The 26,423-nt window shown below is 49.0% G+C and overlaps 2 protein-coding genes across 4 annotated transcripts; one reads left to right on the top strand and one right to left on the bottom strand.

Annotated features, from left to right (window-relative positions):
• The first annotated feature begins 4,265 nt into the window (after positions 1–4,265).
• Positions 4,266–8,061, top strand: MRPL11 (mitochondrial ribosomal protein L11). Its single transcript, XM_032414175.1, has 5 exons — positions 4,266–4,469; positions 4,831–4,926; positions 5,508–5,601; positions 5,688–5,847; positions 7,017–8,061. Exons 1-5 carry the CDS (start codon positions 4,347–4,349, stop codon positions 7,120–7,122), a joined length of 579 nt encoding a protein of 192 aa, XP_032270066.1. The 5' UTR covers positions 4,266–4,346; the 3' UTR covers positions 7,123–8,061.
• A 10,022-nt stretch (positions 8,062–18,083) lies between these two features.
• On the bottom strand, positions 18,084–23,734 carry NPAS4 (neuronal PAS domain protein 4). Of its 3 annotated transcripts, XM_032415009.1 has the most exons (8): positions 23,381–23,733; positions 22,514–22,665; positions 22,227–22,329; positions 21,846–22,107; positions 21,555–21,664; positions 21,072–21,207; positions 19,515–20,950; positions 18,084–18,814 (listed from the first exon to the last, which is right to left on the bottom strand). In XM_032415009.1, the coding sequence occupies exons 1-8, from the start codon at positions 23,553–23,555 to the stop codon at positions 18,786–18,788; spliced, it is 2,403 nt and encodes an 800-aa protein (XP_032270900.1). In that variant the 5' UTR covers positions 23,556–23,733; the 3' UTR covers positions 18,084–18,785. The 3 variants fall into 3 exon arrangements, with proteins under 3 accessions (XP_032270900.1, XP_032270899.1, XP_032270901.1); XM_032415008.1 differs by having other exon boundaries at positions 18,084–20,950; positions 23,381–23,734; XM_032415010.1 differs by lacking the exons at positions 21,555–21,664; positions 22,227–22,329; positions 22,514–22,665; positions 23,381–23,733 and having other exon boundaries at positions 21,846–22,101.
• Positions 23,735–26,423: the final 2,689 nt, after the last annotated feature.

The raw sequence follows: 26,423 nt of genomic DNA, 5'->3' as shown, positions 1-26,423 counted from the left end.
CCTGCCCTTCTACGCTGCTCCAGGGGGACTCCCAGAGTACCAGGAACAGGGCTGAGCATTGTTTGTGTGACAGGTACAGATCTTAGTTCATACTTGCTGCATATAAGATACAGAACTTTTCTCTGACTCAACTTCATCTCTGTTTCCATTGGTGGAAATTTGGAGTTCCTTCCCCTTACCCCAGGAGGACACAACTGGCACCCAATGCTGTCTGTTCACACGGGTCCCTGATGAGATGGCCCAACTGGACCTCCACCCTAAGAAGGCCTCTGCTCAAGCAGCCTTAATCTCCAGGGCTGGTGGCTTCTCTGCTCTCTCCACATTACACTTCCAAGCATAGGAGCCTTTCTGCTGCACAAGCGCACAGGATTTCTGCCAAGCATGCCTTGGTCACTACACAACTGTTCCCTCTTAAGGTCTTGCTGCCTCCTTGGGGAAGGGGATTAGCCACCCATTGACTCCTGGCCTTAACTGCTTTTCTGGGGTCCACTACTCATCTGGAGAGCTGGCTGCAGGCTTTGCACCTGGGACCTCCTAAGTCTCTCTCCCTGTCACTCCACATCCCTCTTTGCTCCTCCTCCTTGCAACCCAGTGAATCTTTCTATACTGTGTACATTGGAGGTCACAGTGTAAAACCCGCTACTTGTAATGTATTGTCCAGGCTTCTTCATTTTCTGCTGGGCTCAGGCTCAGTTTTAGCTTGATTTCTACTTCTTCACTTCTTTTTCTCAAACTGTTCTCCTGCAGCTTCAGATCCCCCATCTCCTGGCCTTCTAACCCTGTGGCTGCTCCTTCTTGGTTTCCTTTGCTCACTTTCTCTTCTCTTCTTTCCCCTCTTTAAATGCTGACTTCTCTTCTTTCCTCCTTGGGTGAGCTCACTCCTGGCCTTGGCCCCAAGGACTATCAGTCTCTATGCTACAGATGCCAGCATTTCTGTGTGCAGCTCAGGCTTCTCTCCCAGACCAGGCCCCGTGGCTGGTGGCCCACAGGCACCCCTGTTGTGTGCTGGTCTCAGTCACTGACAACCAATGTTGTGGCTGGACTGGCCTTGTGGGTTTTTGTTTGTTGTTGTTTTTTAGAGAGAGAGAGAGAAAGCGGGGGAGGAGCAGAGGGAGAGAGAGAATCCTAAGGAGGCTCCACATCCAGTATGGAGCCTGAAGTGGGGCTCGATCTCAGCACACTGAGATCATGACCTGAGCTGAAATCAAGAGTCGGACGCTTAATGACTGAGCCACCCAGGTGCCCCACCTTGTGGTTTGTGAATGCAAGATGCCCTCGGTAATAACCATTAGAGAACTTTGGTTTATTACTCACAGGTCCTGGAAATTGCATGGCAGACCTGGGGCCACACAGACAGTTTGCAGAGGGAGAGAGAGAAGGGGGAGCACCTTGGGTTCTGCTTTTATTGGGGTCCTGATTGGGGGCCTAAAATTTCACAGGCTCACTATTTATTGGTGAATTTAAAACAGAAGAGCTGGAATTTAAAGCACACGAAGAGTAAAATCACGCAGTTCGAGTGCTCAGTTACCAAGATCTCTAAAACAAAGAGCCTCAGGGGGAGAGGGGACTTGAGCTGAGCCTTTTTATCTAGACTTGTGGCTGACAATGTATTTAGATAGCCATCTCTGAAATGGATGTCTCTTTGAAGAGGATGCCTCCTCAGTGAAAGCTTAAGCCAGGCCCTGACATTGCAAAAAGAGAAACCAACTGTCAAGGCTTACACCATACTTCCTAACACAACTCACAATCTTCTACCCACACTTATAGCTCCCATGTTCCAACACTGAAAGTAAAAGACCTTATCATTCATTTGCCCAAACTCTCCATGCCAGAACCCAGAGCATCACCCTGGATGCCTCTCTCCCCCTCCCCCGACAAATCACCCACCAAGCACTAAGTTCTGTTGATTGGCAAGGCAGCCTAGGGAGTGGTTAGGGGCACCAGAGCCAAAGGTCTGGGTTCAAATTCTGACTCTGCCACTTTCTAGGAGCATAAGTTTGGACAAGTGATTTGACCGCTCTGGGCTTCAGTTTTCTAGTCTGTAAAGTGGGGAATAATAATAGCACCTATACTTGATAGGATTATAATGAAGTTTACATGAGTTACTATTCATAAAGATAGACACAGTACATATTGCACAAGCATTTCTTGACTAAAATATATTTCTATCTTCTAAGTATCTCTTGAATTGGTCCCAAGCCACCAACATCTCTCCACTGTCTTCCTGCCCTGGCCTGATAGGTCTTCCTGCATCCGGGCTTGCCCTCCTCCAATCCCTCTACATACCCAAGCCAAGGTCACCTTTCAAAATGCAACTACTTAACCCTCTCCAGTGACTTCTACTGCAAGCCACAGCCTTACAAAGGGCTGACAAGACTTGCATGATCTGACCCCCACTCACCTGTCGCACCGCATTTTCACCACTGAACACTCTGACCTCACACATTTCCAAAGCTAGACTAGGGAGTTGTTTCCTTATAATCTGCAAGAGCTGGAATAATCAAAACTATCCTTTCATTGACAGAAAGTGGACATTGGCAACAGAGCCCAGTGTCCCAGGCAGCATTCTTGGCTCTCTGAGCATCTACCATGCCCATCTGTTTCCTGATTCCTTCATTTAGGAAGGATCTATGTCTTTATTTGTAAATAAATTTGTAAATAAATGCTGGGCATTGTGGGGCACCCAGAGATAAATCATACCTAGCTGGGCATGTTCTGGGCCAGGCTCTCTTCTTTTTTTTTTTTTTTTTTTTTTTAAATTTATTTATTTGACAGAGAAAGAGACAGTGAGAGCAGGAACACAAGCAGGGTGGGGGGGGAGAGGGAGAAGCAGCCTTCCCGCCGAGCAGGGAGCCCAACGCGGGACTCGATCCCAGGACACCGGGATCATGACCTGAGCCGAAGGCAGACGCCTAACGACTGAGCCACCCAGGCGCCCGGTCAGGCTCTCTTCTAAGTGCTTTACCTGAATTAACTAATTTCCTGGGACATTGGTACTATTATTAGCCCCATGTTATTAGTGAGTAAACCAAAGCACAGGGTAGTTAATTATTTTGCCTAAGGTTTTACAACTAGTAAATCAAAGAGACAGCTTGATTCCAGAGTCTTGCTAAAGCTAATGAGGTAGAGCGTTATAAAGAACTTGATAAACTTCAGAGGCAGGAACAATCACATTTAATTAGCAGGAGTTCAAAAATATTCATAATAAAAAATCTCAGTTTACAGTGTGGTTTAACACAGATTATCTCCTCTTACTAGATGAGGCAATATAGAATCATGGTATATGGCACAAGGTCTAGAATCAGATAATACCAATATTTATTTCCCAGCCTTGTCACACACAGGGTAGGTATTTTTAACCTCCTTTTTGTGCCTCAACATTCTCATATGAAAAGGGGTATAATAAAAGAATTTACCTCATGCCATTGTGAGGATTAAATGAGATAATAATGCCCTTCAAGCGCTCAGCAGCATGCCCAGAATGTAGCAACTGCTCAAAAAAAAAAAAAAAAATTAAATGACATAATAAGATGCTGGCTTATTTTTATTTTGTTATTTTATTTTATCAGGCATGATGTATAAAATATGTTCTGGGCCTGTTAAGCCTCACAACAGCCCTGTGAAGGTTTTGTCCTCGTTGTACAGTTCATAGCACATGCTTACTAGGTGCCAGGCATTGTTCTAACACACTTTGCTAACAATCCTCACAACAATCCCTAAAGCTATGTCTACATATTATAATCCTCTTTGAACAGGGGGAGGAAACGGAACATAAGTAATCTGAACAAGTTCACAGCCAGCAAGAGGAGCAACCGGGTAGTTGCTTCCCGGGTCTGTACTCTTAACCATAAGTGCCTTTCAACAACAGGTGAGGAAACAGGCTCAGAAAGAAAGAGATTCTCATGCCTGAGAAGGAGCTCTATGTTACTTTCAAACCCAAGGATTATAATCATATCCAGTAGATGGCGTCCCAGAGCATAGCAACGTGCGAGATTTGCATAAGCGGTCAAAACTACCATGCCCACAATGCTGTGCGGGATTAAGGTCCTTCTCCAATTTAGCTGTCCGAGGTACTGCCTAAGTGCTCTTCAGGAGGAATGTGTGCATCTGAACCATTGGGCGTTCCCCTATCTGCATATCGCGAGTTAAAAGATTTTTCCCCTTCATATTACTCTCCTTGTCTTACTGGTTGGAGGATAGAAGGGCCGAAACAACGCTTCTTTTTATTGGCTTCGCCTGCCCAAACCTAATGTGAGGACCCTTGACCTCTGACCCAGGATGGCGGCGCCTGAAGCTGTTGCTCTTGCTGTCGCCTTGAGGTGAACTAAGGCCAGGAACCCGGCGTCATGTCGAAGCTGAATCGGGCCACTCGGGCCCTCAGGAAGCCCGAGGCCGGCGGCGTAATCCGGACCATCGTGCGGGCAGGCCAGGCCATGTCCGGGCCCCCACTAGGTCCCATCCTGGGTCAGGTGCACCCGTGGCTGGAATCCCGAGCGGGAGGCGCCGTGGGGTGGGAGCTCATACGCGGTGGAGGGTGCGGGCTCCGGACCCAGGGAGGCTTCGGTTTAAAGCGCGGCTCTGCTGCCCACACGGTTTTTGTCTTTGCGTTCGTTCCACGGCCTCTTCGGGACTCAGCTTCCTCGGTCCTTTCTCAGCGGGCTGTTGGGAGGGTAGCGGGATGATGCATACAAATCATCTGGCGCGTAAAGTTAGTTGAATCTGGGTAGCAGAAGGAGGATGGGAACGTAAGGAAGTGAAGACGGAGGAGGAAACGGATAGAAGAATCTCCTGGATGTCCTCCCCACGCTAACGCCTGTGCTTCCCACCCAGAGAGGGGTTTCCATCAACCAGTTCTGCAAGGAGTTCAACGAGAAGACAAAGGACATCAAAGAAGGCATTCCTTTGCCCACCAAGATTTTTGTGAAGGTGCACAGTCGGGACTCTGATCCTGTTTGGTTTTAAGTTTTCATTTGAATTCCAGTCAGTCAGTATACGGTGTTATATTAGTTTTGGGTGTACAATATAGTGATTCAGCAATTCCATACATCACCCGGTGCTCATTGCGACAAGTGCACTCCTTAATCCCCATCACCTAGTGATCCTGTTTTTTTCTTTCTCGCTATTCTCCTTAGTTCCTGAGGGCTGGTAACCTGGGGTTGCTACTCTGCTTCTAACTTTGGGCGAGGCTCTTCCTATTATGAGTCCCACTTTTCCCGTTTACACAGTGGAGACTAGACCGTATCTTTTCTGAGCCCATCCTGCCATATTGCAGTTCCTCCCTTTGCCTCTCCATTTCACTGGGGCTTCTAGAGCAGAGTTGGGCCTGGACTAGGGGTGACAAAGCTGTTAGCTACAGATTATTTTCCCTGTGGTTTCATGGTCTGTTAGAGGGACACCATTGGAAGATGAGTCAAGGGAAGGGAGGACAGAAGTTAGAAGTTCTCTGGGCTGAGGCGGTACGGGTTAGGGGAGACAAGACATATTCTCATATTTTCTTTCCTATTAAGCCTGACAGGACATTTGAAATCAAAATTGGACAACCCACTGTTTCCTACTTCCTGAAAGCAGCTGCTGGGATTGAGAAGGGGGCCCGGCAGACAGGTAAGGGTCAGGACGGGCACCCGGGATTCTGGGGGCTCTGGAAGGAAGCAGGGACACCTGAAGGTCTACTTGTTTCTTCCTCCCAGGGAAGGAAGTGGCAGGCCTGGTGACCTTGAAGCATGTGTATGAGATTGCCCGAGTTAAAGCCCAGGACGAGGCCTTCGCCCTGCAGGATGCGCCCCTGTCCTCTGTGGTTCGCTCCATCGTTGGCTCTGCCCGTTCCCTGGGCATTCGTGTGGTGAAGGAGTGAGTGTCCTGGGAAGGTGCAATGCGAGGGGAGGGCTTGGAAAGTTCTTGACTCTGGGGCAAAGCTGAGAGGGCCCATTACAGTGGGAGAGTCAGCTTCTGAGTCAAGGACCTTAGATTTTGGGAATGGGGAGCCTTATTCATCCATTTGGAATAAGAATATTAAGTACTTGTTATGGGTTAGACATTGTTCCGGACATTGGATACCGCTAGGAACGAGATAGCCATGCTTGGCCCCACTCTGAAGGAGCTCAGAGGTCAGAGCTGGAGGCAGATGCACAAGTGGATCATCAGGCTGCTGGATGGTCATTGTTGACAAAAGGAACTGCAGGTGTCTTGAGAACAGAGATTAGAGCTCCTGATTTGGCCTGGTGTTTCAAAGAGGACTTCATAGAGGAGGTGACATCTAAGCAGAGACTTGGAAAAGGAGGTCAAGCATCCCAAGAAGTGGAAAGATCCTGTGAAGGACAGAAGGTGACAAAGTGAAGCAAAGAAGTGCAGTGTGCTCTGGCATATGGTGCTAGAAGCATAGTGGGGAATAGGAAGAGAGGTGAGACGGACCAGCTGGGAAGGCTGAAGGCCGTTTCCAGCTGCAAGTTCAGAACTGATCCTGAGGCCAACAGGGGGCTCTCTCCTAGAGCTTAGGATGACCTCAGGAATTATTTCTTTGAAGTGAGATGCTGGATGGGGGGGGCATCTGACTCAGACAACAGCAGGGGCAGCACTTGTCCCTTCACGGGCCTCTTGCTGCTCACGTCACATCCCATGCTGAGGCCAACGGTTGTTTCCAGAGAAGTGGGGGTTAAGCACGGTACAGGGATAGACTTGACTTTTCGCAAATCTTTACTTTTACTAGGAGTGCAGAGGTGAGTCAGTCTGACTCCCGCTTGTGGGGAGGCACAGGGACAAAGCCCGATGACTTCTTTGTACAAAGTGTTTGGGGGCCAGAGGAAGGGGCATTTAATCTGGACTGGGGTATAGCTGAGGCCTCAAAGGACCGGTGGGGCTTTGAGAAGGGAATATAAGGTAGGGTTGGGGGCGGGGTGGCAAAGGGATGGAGGCTGGGGAGTCCAGGGAGGGAGAAGGGGCCCTGAGACAGTGCTGTGAGCACTCGTGAGCTCCCCAGCAGTGACTGGCCACTCACTCACTCTCTTTCCTTGCACCTGCAGCCTCAGCTCAGAAGAGCTGGCAGCTTTCCAGAAGGAGCGAGCTGAATTCCTGGCTGCCCAGAAAGAGGCAGATTTGGCAGCGCAGGCAGAAGCTGCCAAGAAATGACCCCTGTCCCCCACACTCCAGGATTTTGAAGCTGGAATGGAGGCCAGTTGGAAAAGCTGTACCAAAGGGGCAGAAGGGAGGCGACACCAAGCTGATTATTATTTCCCTGACTTTAAATTATATATTTTTACATGTATGACAGTCTCAAGAGATCAAGCTTAAATAAACAACCTTTTGTCACCCACCCTTGGCTTCTGTCTTGGGACCCAAGGGGAAGAGGACCAATGTCAATGGTAGCCAACGTGGGCAGATACCAGCTGCCCGAAGGAGGCCGGGTCTTCATGCTGCTCTCATTCTGTGTAATCCCATGCTCAGCCAAGCAGAGCACCTTGCCCAGGTTTTGAATTGGGGGCAGAGGTAGGAGTTAGAGCTCCAGCCTTCTGATTCAAAGTCCTGTGTGGTCCTCCTCCCCAGGGGTGAGAGAACAGGTGGGGGCCATGGATACGGAGGCTTAGCTTGTGCCTCCATCAGAAATCTCTCTTATCTCTTTGGGACTTAGCACTTCCACAGAAACAGACTGCCATGGGCACTAAGTCACAGCCCCAAGCAGACTTACTGCCCAGGGCACCTTAGATCCCAAGGGCTACTTCAGCCCCCTCTACCAAGCTGACCCTTGTCCTGGGGCAGGTGGTAGCTGAACATGAACTATTGTGGAGTTCATGGCTGCAGACCCACAGAAGAAGCAAAGCTTCAGGAGGCACCTGCCCAAGTTGGGGGAGGTCTTTGGGAACCCCCTGGCCTTTTGTTTTTCTCATTATCCAGAACATCAAGGGTTCCTGTCTTCTCAAAGAGAGGAGGAGATGGGGCGGAAATGGGATTCACATTTACTGAGCATCTGTTCGGTGCTAGGCACTTTGTTTTACACTGAGATTTGGAAAGCATAGAAAAACACCTACAAGAACTAAAAACCTCATGTAATCCCACCACCCAGATGAGACTTCTGCGAATATTTTGGTGTATATCTTTTCCACTGTGTTTCTGTGTGTGTGTGTGTGTATATATATGTATATATATAAATTTATATACAAATATATAAGACATATATAAATATGTAAGACTTTTTTTTTTTAAGATTTTATTTATTTATTTGACAGATAAATCGAGAGAAGGAACACAAGCAAGGGGAGTGAGAGAGGGAGAAGCAGGCCTCCCACTGAGCAGGGAGCCCCATGCGGGGCTCGATCCCAGGACCCTGGGATCATGACCTGAGCCGAAGGCAGACACTTAATGAAAGAGCCACCCAGGCGCCCCTATGTAAGACTTTTTTAGAGAGAGTGTGTGTGAGTGAGGGTGGGGGAGAGGGGCAGAGGGAAAGAATCTTTTTTTTTTTAATTTTTAAAAATGATTTTATTTATTTATTCAACACAGAGCACAAGCAGGGGGAGATGGAGAAGCAGGCTCCCTGCAGAGCAGAAAGCCCAACGTGGGGCTCAATCCCAGGACCTGGGATCATGACCTGAGCCAAAGGCAGACGCTTAACCAACTGAGCCACCCAGGCGCCCCGAGGGAGAATCTTCGCAGGTTCCACATCCAATGTGGAGCCTGTCGCAGGACTTGATCTCGCACCCTGAGATCATGATCTGAGCCAAAATTAAGAGTTGGATGCTTAGCCAGCTGAGCCACCCAGGCACCTCTATATATAAGACTTCTTAAAAAAATAAATTGGGGTCATACTCTGGATACTGTTTTGTTCTACTTTTACTTTTTAAAAATATTATTTATTTATTTTTATTAAGTAAACTCTATACCCAACATGGGGCTCAAACTCAACCCTAAGATCAATAGTTGCTCTACTGGGTGAGCCAGCTAGGTCCCTCTATTCTATTTTTGCTTTTAACTTGGTAACTATTTAGAACATTTTCTGTTATTATCTTCCTCAAATGACTGACTTATTTGTTTATTTATTTATTTAAATTTTATTTATTTATTTGACACAGAGCGAGCACAAGCAGGGGGAGCTGCAGAGGGAGAGGGAGAAGCAGGCTTCCCGCTGAGCAGGGAGCCTGATGCGGGGCTCGATCCCAGGACCCTGGGATTATGACCTGAGCCGAAGGCAGCTGCTTAACCAACTGAGCCACCCAGGTGTCCCCTCTAATGATTTTTAATGACTTCCTAGTATTCTGTCTTATGAGGACCATAATTTATTTAACCAAGTCCTTAACTGTTGGGTATTTTATCATTTATGTTAAAAATATGTATACATGCACCCTGTGGTGAACATCATTTGGGAAACAGTTTTGAGTGGCTTAGGTATCAGGCGCTGGGTTTTTGGTGCTCTTAGGACTGAGGACACAAGAATAAATGTGAGAGACAGTTCCTCCCTTCAGAGATGGCCACTTAATAATAATTACACTCAAAAAATTAGTTATGGTTACCACTGTGACAAAAGAGAAGTATGACAGACTGGGAAAGTGTCCAAGGGGAATAGCCAAGCCTGGGGATTCAGTGAGGAGTTCCCAGGGGAAGTGATTTGAAACTGAGGGATTGAAAACAAGACCTGAAGGATGACTGGGACAGCTGGGAGTGAGCGTAGCATGGGATCTCAGGCAGAGCTGTGTAGAACAATATTAACACACATCTAGTGGCTTAAAACATTGTAGGTCAGGAGTCTGGGCATAGCTTAGCTGGGTTCTCTGCTTCACTGTCTCACAAAGCTGCAATTGAAGCGCTGGCTGGGGCTGTGGTCTCATCGGAGTCTCAACTGGAGAAGGATCGACCTCCAAACTCTTGTGGTTGTTGGTAGCATTAATTTTTTCTTTTTTTCTGGGCAGTAGGACTGAGGGCCTCAGTTGCCAGCCAGAGGGCACTCCGAGTTCCTTGCTATGTGGGCCTTCCCACCATGGCCACTTGCTTTCTAAAAGCCAAGGAAAGAGAGTGTCTCCTCCCAAGAGGAGCATTAGTCTTATGTAACATGGTCACAGCCACATCATCATGTATATCCTGTCACCTTTGTCATTCTGTTGGTTAGATGCAAGTCACAGGTCCCACCTACACTCAAGGAGAAGGAATTATACAAAGATGTGAATACCAGGAAGTGGGGACCCTGGGCCACCTTAGGGTCTGTCTGCCACAAGAGCCAACAGCTTGTGCATAGTGGGACCATGGTCACTGAGTGATGCTCTCGATGTTTCTGCTCTTCCTCTCCCCTTGGGCATTGCACTAAGCTGCCTTTTGAAATTCAATGAGGCTATTTGACTTGCTTTGGCCAGTGAAATGTGAGCAGAAGTAATGTGTGCAGAATTATTTACTAGACAGCATGAGGCTGCAGTGCATTTTCCCCCCTGCTGCAGGAAGCAAAAGCCCATGTTGATGTGGCGATACATGCTGAGCCGCCCTGGGGACAGCTGCACTGGAGGTTTGCCTGGACCTCTAGCTGTCTTTGTGTGAGGGAGAAACGGACCTTGTTAGTTTAAGTCTGGTATTTTGGGGCTTATTACAGCAGCAAAATTTAGCCCATCCTGATTGTTTGGAGACAAGCTTGTTAAGTTGAAAAAAATGGGATGATGAAACCCAGTGCAGTACATCTCTGGTTATTTCCTTTAGGGTAAATTTATTTTCTTTCTTTCTGTCTTTCCTTTCTTTCCTTTCTTTTCTTTCTTTCTTTCTTTCTTTCTCTTTCTTTCTTTTTCTTTCTTTTTTCTTTCTTTCCTTTCCTTCTTTCCTTTCTTTCTTTTTTCTTTCTTTCTTTCTCTCTTTTTCTTTCTTTCTTTCTTTCTTTCTTCCTTTTTTTTGGTAAATTCTTAGAAGTGGAATGGCTGAGTTGCTCTTCATTTTTAATTTCCTCAGGAATACTCTTTTTCTTTTTTTTTTTTTCTTTTTTTTTTTAAAGATTTTATTTATTTATTTGACAGAGCGAGATACAGCGGGAGAGAGAGCACAAGCAGGGGGAGCAGGAGAGGGAGAAGGAGACTCCCCGCTGAGCAGGGAGCCTGATGCGGGGCTCGATCCCAGGACCCTGGGATCATGACCTGAGCTGAAGGCAGACGCTTAACAACTGAGCCACCCAGGCGCCCTTCCTCAGGAATACTCTTATCTCCATTTTGTAGATGAAGAAAATGAAACATTGGTGCCAAGTGCTGCCCGGGATCACAGCTGGCCCCTTGCTTCACTTGAGGAAATAGAAACCATCAGATGGAAAACTCCCAGAGCTTTGACGAAATCTACAAACCTACCATCCTTCTCTTCTTCCTGCCTGTGAGTACGACTTTTTTTTTGTTCCTTCAGAGACAAATCCCTTCACCTCTGCTAAGGGCCCTCTCTTTCACATCTTACCCCACCACCCTCTGTCACCAGTTTCTCCCAGATGCAGCAAGGTGTGATGGTTCAGGCTGCACAGGAGCTCCATGCTCCTTAGCTGTGTGGTCTTGGGCAAGTTACTTAACTACTCTTACCTTAGACTCATCTGTAAGACAGGGAACATTGTGCTTACCTGAAAAGGTTGTTGTAAAGATTAAATGAATTAATGCACATATAGTATTCAGAACAATGACTAGCATATTGCAAGTCCTCAATAAATAGTAGCTGTTATTATTCCTGGATTATTTTCTTGAGCAAACATGCATACTCCAGTATTTTTTTTTTTAAAGATTTTATTTATTTATTTGACAGAGACACAGCGAGAGAGGGAACACAAGCAGGGGGAGTGGGAGAGGGAGAAGCAGGCTTCCTGTGGAGCAGGGAGCCCGATGTGGGGCTCGATCCCAGGAGCCTGGGATCATGACCTGAGCCGAAGGCAGACGCTTAACGACTGAGCCACCCAGGTGCCCCCATACTCCAGTATTATTTAAAGAAACAAGCAATTTCTCTGGTTTCACATCTCCCTTTAGCTACTGGCCCATTTCTCTGTTTTCTTTCACTGTAAAACCTAAAAGAATTGTCTAAATGTGCTGTCTGTACTTCGCATCTTCCATTTACTTGTTAAGTCTTGTAATGCAGGGTGCCTGGGTGGCTCAATTGGTTAAGGACCGACTCTTGATTTTGACTCAGGTCATAATCTCTGCATCGAGTCCCACGCTTAGTGGGGAGTCTGCTTCAGGATTCTCTCTCTCCCTCTGCCCCTCCCTCTGCTTCTGCATGCTCTCTCTCTCTCAAATAAATAAATAAATCTTTTTAAAAAAAAAGTCTCGTAATGCTTTCTGTCTTAAAGTCTCTTGTGTCTGTTATTAAATTTATCAACACTAATCTCTCTTTTGGTTAGCATTAGTATGACTACTCTTTTTCCCATCATCTCAACCTTTTTCTATGCTTATGTTTTAGATGTTCTTGTAACACCTTTGTTGGTGTGGTAAGCCACCCTCCAAAACTGTCCCCAAAGATTCCCACGTCTTAGTCATTAGCACCCGCCCACATTGTTCCAGGGTTGGCCTATGTCACCTATAGACTACGGCAGAAGTGATGTTATGTCACTTCCAAGATTTGGTTATAAAAGACCCCACAGCTCCCATCTTGGTTGCTTTCTCTCCTTTGTAGTCACATCCTCACCCCCTCCCCTGCTATCCCTGGTCCTTGCAACCACTGATCTGTTCTCCACCTCCGTAAGAGGGAGGTCTTTGTTCTCATTTCTAGAACGTTATGCAAGTGGATTCATACAGTATGTGTCCTTTTGAGATTATCTTTTTTCTCACTCAGCATAATGCCTTTTTTAAAAAAAAAAAGATTTTATTTTTAAGTAATCTCTACACCCAATGTGGGTTTGAACTCACAACCCCGAGATCAAGAGTCACACGCTCCACCAACTGAGCCAGCCAGGCGCCCTTCAGCATAATGCTTTTAAGATCCACCCAAGTTGTTGTGTGTATCAGTAGTTCATTCCTTTTTATTACTGAGTAGTATCCCAAGGTGTGGATGTACCACAGTCTGTTAATCATCCATCTGATGAAAGGCATTTTGTTGTGTCCACTATCACAAATAAAGCCGTTATGATTATTCTGAAAGACATAATTTTCATTCCTCCGGATAAATGCCCAAGAGTACAATTGCTGAGTTGTATAGTAAGTGTATGTTTAGTTTTTTAAGAAACTGCAAGATTTCTTTCCAGAGTAACTGTATCATTTTACATTCCAAGCAGCAATATGTGAGTGATCTAGTTTCCGCACATTCTTACCAGCACCTGGTGTTGCCATCATTGTTATTATTTAGTTGTTCTGATAGGTGGTTAGTGATATCTCACTGTGGTCTTAATTTATGTTTTCCTAATGGTTAGTATTGTTGAATATCTTTTCATGGGCTTACTTACTATTCATATATGTTCTTTGGTGAGATGTGTCTTCATGTCTTTTGTCCATTTTCTCTTTTTTTTTTTTTAAAGATTTTATTTATTTATTTGACAGAGAGAGACATAGCGAGAGAGGGAACACAAGCAGGGGGAGAAGGAGGGGAGAAGCAGGCTTCCCCGCGGAGCAGGGAGCCCGATGTGGGGCTCGATCCCAGGACCCTGGGATCACGACCTGAGCCGAAGGCAGACGCTTAACGACTGAGCCACCCAGGCGCCCTCTTTTGTCCATTTTCTAATGGATCGTTTGGTTTTTTTACTGTGTGTCTCAAGAGTTTTGGGTAGGAGTCTTTTGTCAGATATGTGATTCACAAATATTCTCTCCCACTGGGTAGCTTGTCGTTTTATCCTCTGAACAAGATCTTTCACAGAGCGAACGTTTTGAATTTCAGTGAAGTCAGTTTATCAAATTTTTTTTTCTTTTTATGGATTATGCTTTTGGTGTCACAACTAAGAACTCTTCCTCCAGCCCCTGGTACCTAAGATTTTCTTTTGTGTTTTCTTCTACAAGTTTTATATTTTATATGTTTTTTGTTTAGCTCTCTGTCCACAGCATAAAAACTTAATTTACTATGGCCATGTCCTCTTAAACCATATCCAGAGTATAATTATATTTTACATTTAAAGCTGTTATGATTATTCCTGAAAGACATAAATTTCATTCCTTTAATTTTTGTAAAAGATGTGAGGCTTAGCTTAAGGTTCTTCCCTCCCTCACCCGCCCCAGCCCCAACGATACCTTATTTGTACCATTTGTTGAAAAAACTATTCTCCCTCCATTGAAGTGCTTTTGCAGTTTGAAAGGCCTATTTTTCTTTGGCTCTGAAAGACTAGGGGAATTCCGTTCTGCCCCTCAGAGGGTTTGAGCTTAGCATTCTTCCCCATGCAAGTTTGAAATCTGGCAAATGTCTTGATGGGGAGACTGATCACAAGTCTGGGCAGGCTCTATGCCTCTTAAGGGTCTTTCTTCTTCAGCACCATGGGACCAGGGGGGATTCTCTTTGTCTTTTAGCTTTCATCTCAGTCTCCCAGTCTTCCCACACCCTAGTCCAGAATTTAGCAACAAAATTTAACAAAAATTTTAACAAAACAGACCATGCATTTGGGAGCTCATCCAATTTCCAATCCACTACACCAGCCCCTGATGGTCACCCCAAAACTCACTACCAATGGATTCCCTCTGCCTGGACTAAACCAATCCACCTGCACCCAGAATAGGAAAATTTCTCCAAGAAAGAAGATGATGGGATCATCAGCTCACGCATGAAAAGGCTCTTTCCTCTCTGGAATTTTACTTCGTCTACTTCTTGTTGTTTCTACATTTTCCACACAACTGCCAGAGGGATGACTTAAACATGTAATCATGTCATTCCTCTGCTCAAGTGTACTCAGTGGATTCCTATTGCACATGAAATCAAGTCTGAGTTTCTTACCATGGTCGAAGGCCCTCGGTAATCTTTTCTCTCCTTTTGCTGACCTTGGTTCAGCCACACTGATTTCCTTGCTATTCCTTAAACAGGTCACATCCTTTCTTTTAAACACCTCTACTCTTGCTTTCCTTTGGCCTGGAACATTCTTATTTCTATTTCTCACATTTTAGGTCATAGCTCAGTGTTACCTCATTTTTTTTTTAAGATTTAAAAAAATTTTTAAAGTAATCTCTACACCCAACGGGGGGTTCGAACTCACAACCCTGAGATCAAGCCAGCCGGGCACCCCAATGTTACCTCCTTATAAAGGTTTTCCTTTCCTTTTTTTTTTTTTTAAGATTTTATTTATTTATTTGACAGAGAGAGAGGGGGAACACAAGCAGGGGGAGTGGGAGAGGGAGAAGCAGGCTCCCCGCGGAGCAGGGAGCCCAATGCAGGGCTCAATCCTAGGACTCTGGGATCATGAGCTGAACTGAAGGCAGACACTTAACTGACTGAGACACCCAGGCGCCCCAATGTTACCTCCTTATAAAGCTTTTTCTGACACCCACTCTAAGTTAGAAAACTCTAAACTGGAGCTGTGGTTTTCTCTCACGGGACCCTGGTTCTTTCCCATGTTGTACACACTGTATCTTCTCTCTTAGATCGCTTGTTTACTTTTTGTTATGTCTCCCCACAACTAGAATATGAGCTCTGTGGGCCCAGGGACCTTGTCTGTCTTGTGCGCCGCCGCATCCCCAGCACACGGAGCTGCGGAGTCAGCACCTGAACTCAGTCTTTGACCCCCAAACTTGAGCCCTTTCTCCTACATTCTGCTCCCAGGGCAGAGTTGGTATTGGTGGAAAGGGACCTGGCTGAGAGTAGAGCTGGCTTCTGCGGTGACTCTGGGAGTGCCATCGGGCAAGTCCTTTCCTCTCTCCCAGCCTCAGTTTATCTGTTTGTTCTTAGCTGTGCTGCTCTGAGCCACAGGGACCTTCCTGGTGAGAGGAACAGAAACAGATCCCTCTCTTTCCAGCAGGGGGAGCCGTTGGCCTTCGTATTATTTTCCTCTGTGCTGGACCATGGTTCCGCCTCCCGGGGATCTCGGGTTCTCAATGATCCCTGGTGCCTCCTCATCAAAACGCACAGTCTACTATCACCCGCTACCATAAAAAACCACCAGTGATGCGCTTCTTTTTTTCTAATATGTTTTCATTTTTAAAATTTTCACTTATTTGGTTTTACTTTTTTAAAAACTTTTAATTTCAGAATAGATTTAGATTTCTAGGAATGTTAAATATACTCCATGCTTATTATTTCCCCCATTATTAACATCTTACACTTATTGGTACACTTGTCACAATTAATGAGCCAATACTGATACATTATTATTAACTAAAGTCCATAATTTATTAGGATCTCTCTCTCTCTCTCTTTTTTTAACCTCTGTCCTATTTCTGTTCCAGGATCCCATCCAGAATAACACTGTATATTTTGTTGTCATTTTTCTTAGGCTTCTCTTGGCTGTTTACAGCTTCTCAGATTTTTCTTTCCTTTTTGATGACCACCAGGGAGGTTTTTATATGGGACTCCAGTGGGTATCTTGAGCTTATGTTCGCTTAAGATTCGTAGCTGAGAGTTAAAACCCTTTGCCTTCTGGAGAACTCAGGAACAAGTTTTTGGGGGTAGAAATTGATGACTTTATACTCAAATCCTTGGGCTGCTCTTCAGAAATTGTCCTCTCCATCAAATATTTCTGGTGGGCCTGCTCAGCCCTGTGCATGGTGTCAGCAGGGGAGTGGAGCTAAGACAGCGTCCTGGGGCTTACAGTTCAGTTCTTCTGTCCAAGTTGGAGGACAGAGCACAGGAAGGCAAAGGGCAAGACTTCACCTTCCTGTTTCTCCCAAGGATTGATCCAAGGTGGAAAAGGGGTGGCAGGTCCCTGGAATGTCTTCCTTCCTGTGGGACCCTCTCAAGGGGATGGCCCTGGAGCTGGGGGATTTTGAATGAGAGGAAGTTTAGGGGATTCTCAGTGTCGTGATCTCAGCTCCTGGAGTCCCACCCCGTATTTCACTGGAGGAAGATTGGAGTGTCCTTCCTCTCCTTGAGAAAGAAACTTCTCTGAGACGTGGCGGTCACCAGTGCCCTTGAACTCACTTTAATAAGTTAAGTCTGTTCTGTTCTCCTCAGCTTATAAAGACCCAATCGAGTTCTAGCAGCATCTTTGAGAGGTTAGCGCCTTTTTCTTCAGTCCCGTTTTACCCGTGAAGAAACTGAGGCTCAGGTCTCACTCAGCAAATAATTGTTGGAGGTGGGATTTGAATCCAGGTCTTTCTGTCTCCTAGTTTTCATTCTCCAACCCCCCACCATACCCTGTGGCCATTGGGCCCTCAAGTTTGGAGGAAAACAGCATTTTTGAAGGCTTTTTCTCTTGACCCAATTAGTTATATTCCACTCAGAAGTTGGGGGTCTGCTCTAGCTTGTAGACCTGGAAGAGAAGGGGCCCGCACCCCAGCCCAAGCCTGACCTTCTCAGGTAATCTGGAGTGGGACAATTTGAGATGATGATTCACCAGCTTTGGGAACAGAGGGGACAGCCCGGAACTCGGATGCAGATGATATAGGTACATTGCCCACCTCTGTGGGGCAAATCACTTGTTACCTGAGATCCTCAGTTTCTTCATCCATGAAATGGTGCTCATATGCCTGTCTAGAGGCTTTATGGTAGTGGACAAGGGATGTAAAACTGTTTGTCCACTGAAAGCCCCATGCAGACATAACGCAGGGGGTTATCATTTCCAATGAGAAGATGCAGGGCCCCAAAGGGAAGTGGCTTCCCTGCGGGACCAGGCTGAAGACAGACTCATGTTCTGAAACTTCAAGCCCATGTCCCCGAAAATATCAGGTCGAATCGCCTGCCCATCCCCAGGCCCTTCTGCTCCCTCCCACACTGTGAACACTGCCAGCCTGGGGCAGGCAGGAGACTCCGATACCCTCTAATATTTTATGCCAGAGCACCTTGAAGGCAAGAGGCAGCATTCTGTTTTGGCTCCAAACTCTCTAGCTTCCAGCACAGAGTAGGCCACACCCTGCACTCTTGTGTTGAGTGAAGGAATGAATGAGTGCATGAGTGAAGGAAGAAACCCCAGGGCTGTCAGCCGGTCCAGTCTTTGCCTCCTGACCCGCAGGCTCCCCTCGGGGCCCCCCAACCTTCTCAGATGCCCACTCTTCCCTTTTCGCAGCGGTGCACAACACCAGTGGTACCAAAAAGGCAAACTGGACTTTATTATAAAGTTGGCTACAAAGTCACCGCAGCACCACGCAGTGGCCGCCTGGGCAGGCCCAGGCAGTCTGGCAGCCGGGTGAGTCCCGTACCAGGTACACGCACTCGTGCAAGCACACGTGTGACAGTGGCAGGTCTGCCTTCCTCCATCGGAAAGGAACGTAGCGTCTCTTCGCGCCCCCCACCCCAGGCGCGGGGCGCAAAAGTCACAAGAAGGGCCGCCAGGGCGGCAGAGTCCATCGGAATTGAAATCCCGTTACTGGTGTGTAGAGAATTCTACGTGGGTGTCAGCCCCTGAGGGCACAGGCTGGCCCAGGTGGGCGCTGCCTTTCCCCCACCAAGGCCCAGGGGTGGCTTGGCCCCCAGGAGTGGAGAACTGGCCCAGGCCCATGGGGTAGTGCGGGGGGTGGGGAAGTGAGACTCCCCCATTCTCCGCTTGAAATCCCATTCAAGGAAACTCACTACGAGTGAATACAGATTGAAATGGAAACTGGGATTGCTTGAAGTCTCTAAATTTTAAAAAGAAGCTCCCCTCCCTTGCCCTCCCACCTCCCCCCCCCCAAAATCCTGCAGGGCCTGGGGAATCAGATATATCCCCCTCCGGCCCCCAGAATCCCCCCAACAGTCCCGGGGGGGTGGAGAGCGGCTCCACGTCTTGATGACAATATGCCATACTTGACGACGTTAAGTCACAGACTTATTCAAAACCTTGGTTCCCCTCCACTTCCATCTGCAGAGAGAGAGAGAGAGGGTACAGTCAGTAAGGTCATTAGGAAAGATAGGCTGAGGATGTGGCATGCTGTTGGCACATAGTACAGGCTTCAAATATGTTGGTCCAATGACTGAATGATCACCAGAGGCTCAGCAAGATAAGGGAGCCATCTGGGTGGATGGAATGAAACTATGACTCTAGTTTTGGAAAGGAGGGAGCCATGGGCAAGGAGCCTCCGATGGGCCAGGGCCTGAGTTTCACTTTCTTTCTTTCCCAAACTCTTACAGACTCTTGCTCTGTATTCTCTTTAGGAGATAAGAATACTGAGATAGAACTCTAATCCCTCTTCCATCAATTTGTTGTATGACGTTAAGCAAGTTTCTTTAACTCTGGGACTTTGATTTTCTTCATCTGTGAAATGGGTGGTGATGGCTGATCTAGGTCCCTCACAGAGTTAAAAAGCACAAGCCACTAACCAAGGATTCTCTTGCACTTTATGCTGCATCCCTGACCCCTGCCCTCTAGGCCTACTTGTTCAGAACATCTATGCTAAGTTTTTTTACTAGTTCTTATCTTCACTGCTACCCTGGGCAGCAGGTGTTGTTATCCCATTAATAAAATTAAGGTACAGAAAGGGGAATTTTTACTCATCTAATTCTACAAGCATCTCATTGGCAAGACAGGGACTTGAGTTCCTGAACATTTTGGTTGGACTCACCTTCATGGAAGCTGTCTTGAACTTGGCTCTGGAGTTGATGCAACTCATCAGTAAACCCATCGTAGGGGAATGCTGAGACACCTGTCTCAAAGGCGGTTTCGTATGTGGCCAGGTCCTCCAGGAAGCTGTGGTCTTCTGGGGACAGGTTGTTGCAAGGCGATGAGGCCCCTCCTGGGACCGCTGCCTCAGGATCCCCTGAACTCCATTCCCCATTGGGGTCTGGGGTAGAGAGATCCATGAAGATGTCTTCCACGGGCGTCTCTTCCAGGAATATGTTATCAGGGTCAGCCAGAAAATCCAGCTCCTGGCATTTCCAGGGTTTCAGGTCCAGGCTGAGCACAGGGGGACCAGCCCCCGGCAGGGACAGGTTGGAGTCCAGGGGCTCCAGACCTCCAAGTGGCTCCAGCCCACCCGTGCCAGCCTCAGCTGAGAAGGGCCTGTCCATGCCCTGAGCCAACTGGCTGATCTGCTGGATGAGGCGGTCTATCTCATTCTGCTCCTTCTCAGAGTAGTGGAAGAAACTCTGCTTGACTGGAGAGGCCTCAGGTGTAAGCAGGCCTTCGGGCACCAGAGGGACGTCCACAGAGAGGGGGCCCCGCAGCTGGGCTAGGGCCAGGAGCGTGCAGTCCCCATTACCAGGGCTGCTAGGACTTGGGGGCAACTTCTCATAGAGAAAACTGCATCCCTCCTGGGTGAAGTAAGTCTTGGTGGGATTGGGGCTCAGTTGCTCTGGGAAAGTTTGGCTGGGGCTGTTGAGGTGTGCTTGGATTGCTGTGCTGGGAGGAGTCAGCTGCTCATGGGCAGGGCTGCCCAGAGACTCTGGGAAGGTGGCGGTGCTGGGAAGCAGCTGGTCTGGGAAGGCAGAGGTGCAGGGAGTCAATTGATCTTCATAGCTTCTGGCTGAGGTTTCGGTCAGCTGGCCTTGAAGTGGGCTAGTCAGTGGATCTGGGAAGGTTGCACTGCTGGGCGTCAGTTGATCAGAAAAGGTTGCAGTGCTTGGAGTCAGCTGTTCTTGGAGAGAGCTGGATGGAGTGGACAAGTGGGTCTGGAAGGGCTCGTGGAGGCTGAAGAGGAAGGCACAGCCTCCTGGCTGGTGAGGTGTGTAGGGTGGGGTGCACACAAGATCCTTGCTCAGATCTGCATGAAGAGAAGGCTCAGAGCCAGACGGGAATGCCAGGTAACTAAAGCCCAGCTCTTTTTGGGATTGGGGAAGCTCTTCTGATGTTGAGGCAGCACCCAGCTCTGGAGCACTAGGGAAATTGGTGCTTCTGGAAGCCCCCAGGGCTGGGGTAAAGAGTGGGTTGGGGCTAGAGCATTGCCCTTGGGAGAGGATGTTCTCAGGGAATGAGGGCAGCATGGTTGGGGTGCCCAGGACATAGGCTGCTTGGGTGTTTTCAGAGTTCAGCTGCTGGCGGAGGCTCCAGGCTTCCGTGTCACTGGAAAGGAGAGAAGAGGCAGATGGTAAGGGTCTGGTGGTCTTTCCCAGAGAAGTTCCCTGATTTGTATCTCCTCTATGTCCACCTCAACTGTCCTCCAGGCTCCTGCCTTGCAGCTCACCTGATTGGGTAGTTATTAGCAGTAATAGGGCCCTCTGGACCTTCTGAGTATAACAGGCAATAAATCCATGCCCAGCCTCCAGGCTTGGCCTGCAGTCTCACGACCATCTCTGCCTGAATATCTCCACTCTCAGCCACTGAAGGGAAAGAAGAGATGCAGAGTTAGGATGTCCATTGGGCAACACCACTTAAACTCCCCCCTTGCTGACCTCTCCACTGAATTGGGATATCGATGACATCTCTATTTCTGACTACCCTGACCTGCACCACTCAGCTCCCCACCTTGACCTCACCACTTGGAGTCCCCCAGTTCTGATTATATTCTCACTTTGACTCCTCACCCTAATGTTCACCCTATAGTATCCAAAATTATTGGTCTCTGGCATCTCCCCAGCATAAGTCTTGACCACAGCCCTTCTTGGTTGGGCCTCCCATCACCTTTCCCAGTTCCCTGTCTTGTTCCCCAGCCTCTCTGGACACTCACACAGGCGGTAGTGTTGAGCAGAAGCGTGGGCCAGGTCCTCGGGGTGCAGAAGTCCATACCATGATTTACAGAGCAGTTCACTGCGCTCAAAGCCCAGGTAGATTAGGACACTGGGAAGGTGGAAAGGGTGAGGTCAGCTTTCTGTTTTCCCTGCTTTATACCCAGGCATCTCACTCCCTCCCAGATCCTCTGTCCCCTTACACCCCATCCTCCCTGCCCCTGACTCCAGAATCTAGGGTCCCCTCGTCTCTGGCTTGCCTTCTTCCTGGAGTCTGAACATTCTGGGCTTACCTCTCAGATATGTCCAGTAGGGCCAGGTCCTTAGCATGACGGCTCTGGAACATGGCCAAGAAGAGTGAGGCAGGGCCAGGGCCAGGACCAGGGCGAGGTCTTGGTTCCAGTGGGGCACAGAAAGCTGTGAAAACAGGGTTTCCTGCCCAGTAGGCCCCAGGTGGATGAGCATGGAATCGGCCTCGAATAAGCACCAGTTTGTTGCCTGCACTCTGGCGCCTGAGAGACTTGGAGGTGTTGAAGCGACAGCGGAAGAGGCGATCTAGGTAAATGGAGAGAAAAACTGATTAAGAGGGTGGATGGTTGAAAGACATAGCACATAGGGAAGAGCAGGGAAGCAGGAAGGAGGTTTGACTGAGGGAGGGAGAAGGGAGTTCTTACCAGTGTCCAGGGCAGAGGGCAGGGTGAGCTGCTGGCGCACAGTTAGGTGGTCAGCTGGGTCAATGATGTCGTAGATACTGTCACCCTGGGCAACCAGGTCCACCTGGAGAAAGGTGAAGAAGAGATGAGATGACATTTAGTGAAGGCAGCAAGGGCCAATCCTTGGCACATAGCATCTGTCAGGGTATAACCTCCCCTCCTCAGTAATTCTCAAATTCTCAAAAGTGGAAAGCTCATTGTGTCCCATATGTGCCCCAGCCCAAACTGAGAAGACCCTCACCACTCACCATGGAGTGGCCCAGATGTTCGCTCACACTCTCAGACAGATATAGCAGCTTCCCCTCAGCTGTGAACACAAGTAGAAATCCAGGTAGTGCCGCCACTATGTCTTCAAGCTCTTGAGATGAGAGAAGTCCTGTGGGGCCCGCCAGAGGAGTGCCTGCAGGGTAAGAAGACATGGTGGGTCAGGAGTAAAACTGGGAGGCAAAGCATGAGTGAGGAAGCATGGACTGAGTTTCAGAAAATCCAGAGGAATTTTTCATGAACCTGCCTTTGCACACACCTGTTGACCCGCTGCCCACAGCTCTTGCCCAGGGAACCTGTTGCTGGATCTCCCTAGCCAGAGAGCCCTTTGACTTCTAAGTCGGGGCTAGGTCTTTCTTGGCCCCGAATTTCAGACCCACGGACAGCGCTCAAAAGCTGACTGGGCGTTCAGCACCGCGAGCAGCGCCTTGCAACCCCGTGGTGCTGTCAGCACCGCGGACAGCGCTTCAAAGGCTGAAGGAGCGCCCACTTTCAGCATAGAGAACCATGGATGCACTTGCCCGGCTTTTGGTGACTCCATCCCTGCAACTTCCCAGGCTTCCCTCCCCGGGCTCCTGGAAAGCCTCTGCGCTTGTGGGAACTAGGGCCATTCTGTCCTGGCTCTCCTCCTCCCATGATTCTGGCACCGGGGACCCTATCTAGGCTCCTACCCTCATCCAGAACTAAGGTGAGGTCTGAACAGAGCTCATGAGGAAAAGTAGGAAGTCCTGAGTTCCCTAAGTCTCCCTTCTCTCCCCAGCTCTCCGCCACACTGCCCTAGACATGCAGCAGTCTTCGTGGGTTCCCTTAGCTCCATTGCCCCCGGTCTCCAGCAGCCCCAGTTTGCTCACCTCCAGCGAAGAAGACGCCCTTGCGGGTGTAGATGCAAGCAAGACTCATAATGTGCAGGTAGGACAGCCGGACCTTGTCCGCTTCGGCCAGAGGCAGCAGCTCCTTGAGGTTCCGGATCTCAGCGTTGATCTGGTCGCGGCGCGCCTTGGAGGCGCCCTTGGTGGAGCGGTACATGACTAGCGGCTGCAGAGCTCCAGCTCCGGTGCTCCGAACACCTGCGTTCCCGTCCCGACGCACCGGTAGCTTCTTCCTTCTTGCTTCCCCGTCTCTCGCTCAGGCTCTCTCTCTCCTCTCTCCTCTCCTGGGCTCCGCTCGGCTGCGCTGCCCCCGTCGCCTGCTTCGTTCCGCCTTATATAGCTCCTGCTAGGCGTGGGGGGCTCGCTTTAGAGAAAGGGGGGGCGGGAAAGCAGGAGGCTGGGCTAAGCAAGCTGCAGCGGGAGCCGCTGGCTGGGGAGGGGGGAGAGCTCCTCCTCCCTCCCTGGCTCCCGACGTCATCGCATGACGTAGAATGAGAGCGGGAGGGGGGACGGGAGGAGGGGGAGAACGGAGGCTGCGGAGGGGGCCGCGGCTGGCGGCAGCTGAGCCGAGAAGCAGGCGCTGCATTAGGAAAGCCTGAAGGGGGGTGCAGGGACCCAGGGGTCCAAATGTGTTCAGCTGAGGGAAGGGACAGGGTAAGGGTTAAGGCGGTCTGAAGCCCCTGGCAGGAGAGTCTGTAGAGGGGAGGGAGGGGCTGTTTCCAACATCGATTTTTCTCAGGAGATAAGGAAATGGGGGAGGAGCAGGGTAGTCTACAAATTCCTCCTTGCTATTTGCCAGACAAAGGTCACGTTCACATGTGGGAGAAGAAGTACCCTCCTCGGCCTCTGCGGGATAGGTCGCAGCTGGGGTTTCTCTCTAGGGATTACTCAATCTGGGATTCCCTTAGTCACTTTCAAAGAACAAATCTCCTCCCCCCACCCTTTCAAAACCCGGGCCTTGGCATTTAGCAGGGGGCACTTAGACTTACATGGAAGTCTAAGTCTCTAGGGGGGGTGAAAAGGGGGTCCTGAGGGAGAGGGACCCCTGAATTTGGCCTTGGTTCTATTTTCCCACAGCCAAGAATAGGAATACCAACACCAACGCTGTAGTCTGCAGTGATTCTCGGTTTCCCTGTCAACTAATTAACTGCAGCCACTAACAGGGGAAACTGAGGCAGGGTCCCAAGGCACCGTGAGGATCTGGGTCTGCACCTAGGTATCCCTTCCCCCACCCCGTTGCCAGCCCCCAAAACGAGCGGTTCCCCCCGCCCGACTGCAAGCCTCGGTCTCCCGGCGGGCCGGGGGCGGGGGCGGGGCCGGGGGAATCCCAGCTCCATATTAGGACAGGAATCCTCCGGCGGCTGCCGCGGCGGCGGCGGCGGGCGGGGCCTGGCTGCCTCCGCACCGCTCCGGAGGGCTCCCCCCAGTCTCTGGCAGGGAAGATAGGGAAGCAGCAAAGAAATGAGGGGGCTGTGCTGCACCCTCTGAGATCCCCGCACCTGCCAGGGACCCCGTAACTCCGTCGGGCTGTCCTCCATACCCCTCTCCAACCCCCTCCCCATCTTCGGCGCTAGGACTCCTTGTTCTGTCTCTTAACCTTCAACCCTCCACATCCTCCTCCCTCGGCCCCGACTAGTTTCTGAATCTCATTGCCTGCTTGGTGGTCTTTCTCAGCTTTGTACCGCCCCCCTGAAACGTTCCCCCTTCTGCTCTCTCGAGACTCCCTTCCTCTCTTCATCAGTTTTGTCTCCACATCATGTCACCTTTGCCCTCTATCTCCTTCTTTCCTTTTTTTTTCTTTTCAGCACAGATGATTGCTCTCTACAGGAGCTGAGGGGCGCCTTTCTTTCCCCTAGAATCCCATAAAAGGAGAAGAAGTGGTCTAGGGGACATTTTATGTGAAATCTTATGGTAGAATAAGGATCTGTGTGAAATCACTAAGAGGCTGAAAATAAGACCACCTAAAAATTGGAGGGAGAGGGATTGGCCTGATTGTAGAAAGTTACATAGGAAGCGTGGGGATAAACTTTGACACCAAGAAGCAAAATTTGGGTTAAAGGAACTCCTCACCCCCATGGGAAATGGTGGTGGCAAGAGAGGCAGAGTGGGGACAGAAAACAGCTGAGGAGAAGGGTTAAGGCACCCTCAGAAGAGGGTGACTGGGCATCCAGTTGTGACCTTTTGTGCCATTTTGGCAGAGGTTGGGGCCATCTCCATCATCCATCCTGTGTTCAATGGCATGGCTGAGATGAAGGGAAGAGGTGTTTGTGTCTGTCTGTCTGCCACTCTCTCTAACCCTATTTATCTGGATTACAGAGAAATCCTTCCTTCAGGAAGTACATCTCTGTTCCACTCCCATCTCTATCTGACCCCTGATGTACCCACCCATCCCTCCCTCAAACTTCTGTTTGGGCAAGCCCTTGATCTTTGGATCCCATTCTTGTATGAAAATCCAGGGCAGTGTTCCTGATTTCTTCACCCACCGATGCTTTAGCCCTGGCTGGGAGACAATCTTAGTACCCCTTTCCATGATAAGAACTATCTGTTGGTCTGGTCCAGCCAGTCTCCAGCGAGCTGAACAGAGACGCAGTGAAAGAATGGGGCACTGACCACTGTCCATGGTTCTGAAAAAACAAAACAAAACAAAACAACCCAGAAGTAATTTGGCCATGGTCTGCCTGGACATCAAAGTAGAGCTTGAGTTCACAAAGGCCTCAGAGTGAGGCCCCAGTTAGCAGTCCACTTCTCCTCCAAGGACGAATATGGGAGAGGGTTTTAGGGGCCCAAGGTTTCTGAGCTGGAGGAGTAAAATAAGCATGAAAGAAGAATGAGCTCAAGGGAACCCTTGCATTTTTCCAGAATGGGTTGGAGGGAAGGCCCTCTGGAAGGAAAGAAGGGCCTAGAAAGGGACAGGGAGGGGGAAGAGAAGGGCTCATCCTATTTCGCCCACTCTAATTCAAGTTGAGAAGCTCTGTATGCCCCAATGTCTCCTCTCCCTAGGCCAGCTCCCACTCCCCTTGCCTCC

This window comes from Phoca vitulina, unplaced genomic scaffold (assembly GCF_004348235.1).
Source record: "Phoca vitulina isolate PV1807 unplaced genomic scaffold, GSC_HSeal_1.0 scaffold16, whole genome shotgun sequence".
In the NCBI taxonomy this organism is placed as follows: Eukaryota; Metazoa; Chordata; class Mammalia; order Carnivora; family Phocidae; genus Phoca; species Phoca vitulina.
This window is presented reverse-complemented; position numbering and strand designations above follow the sequence as displayed.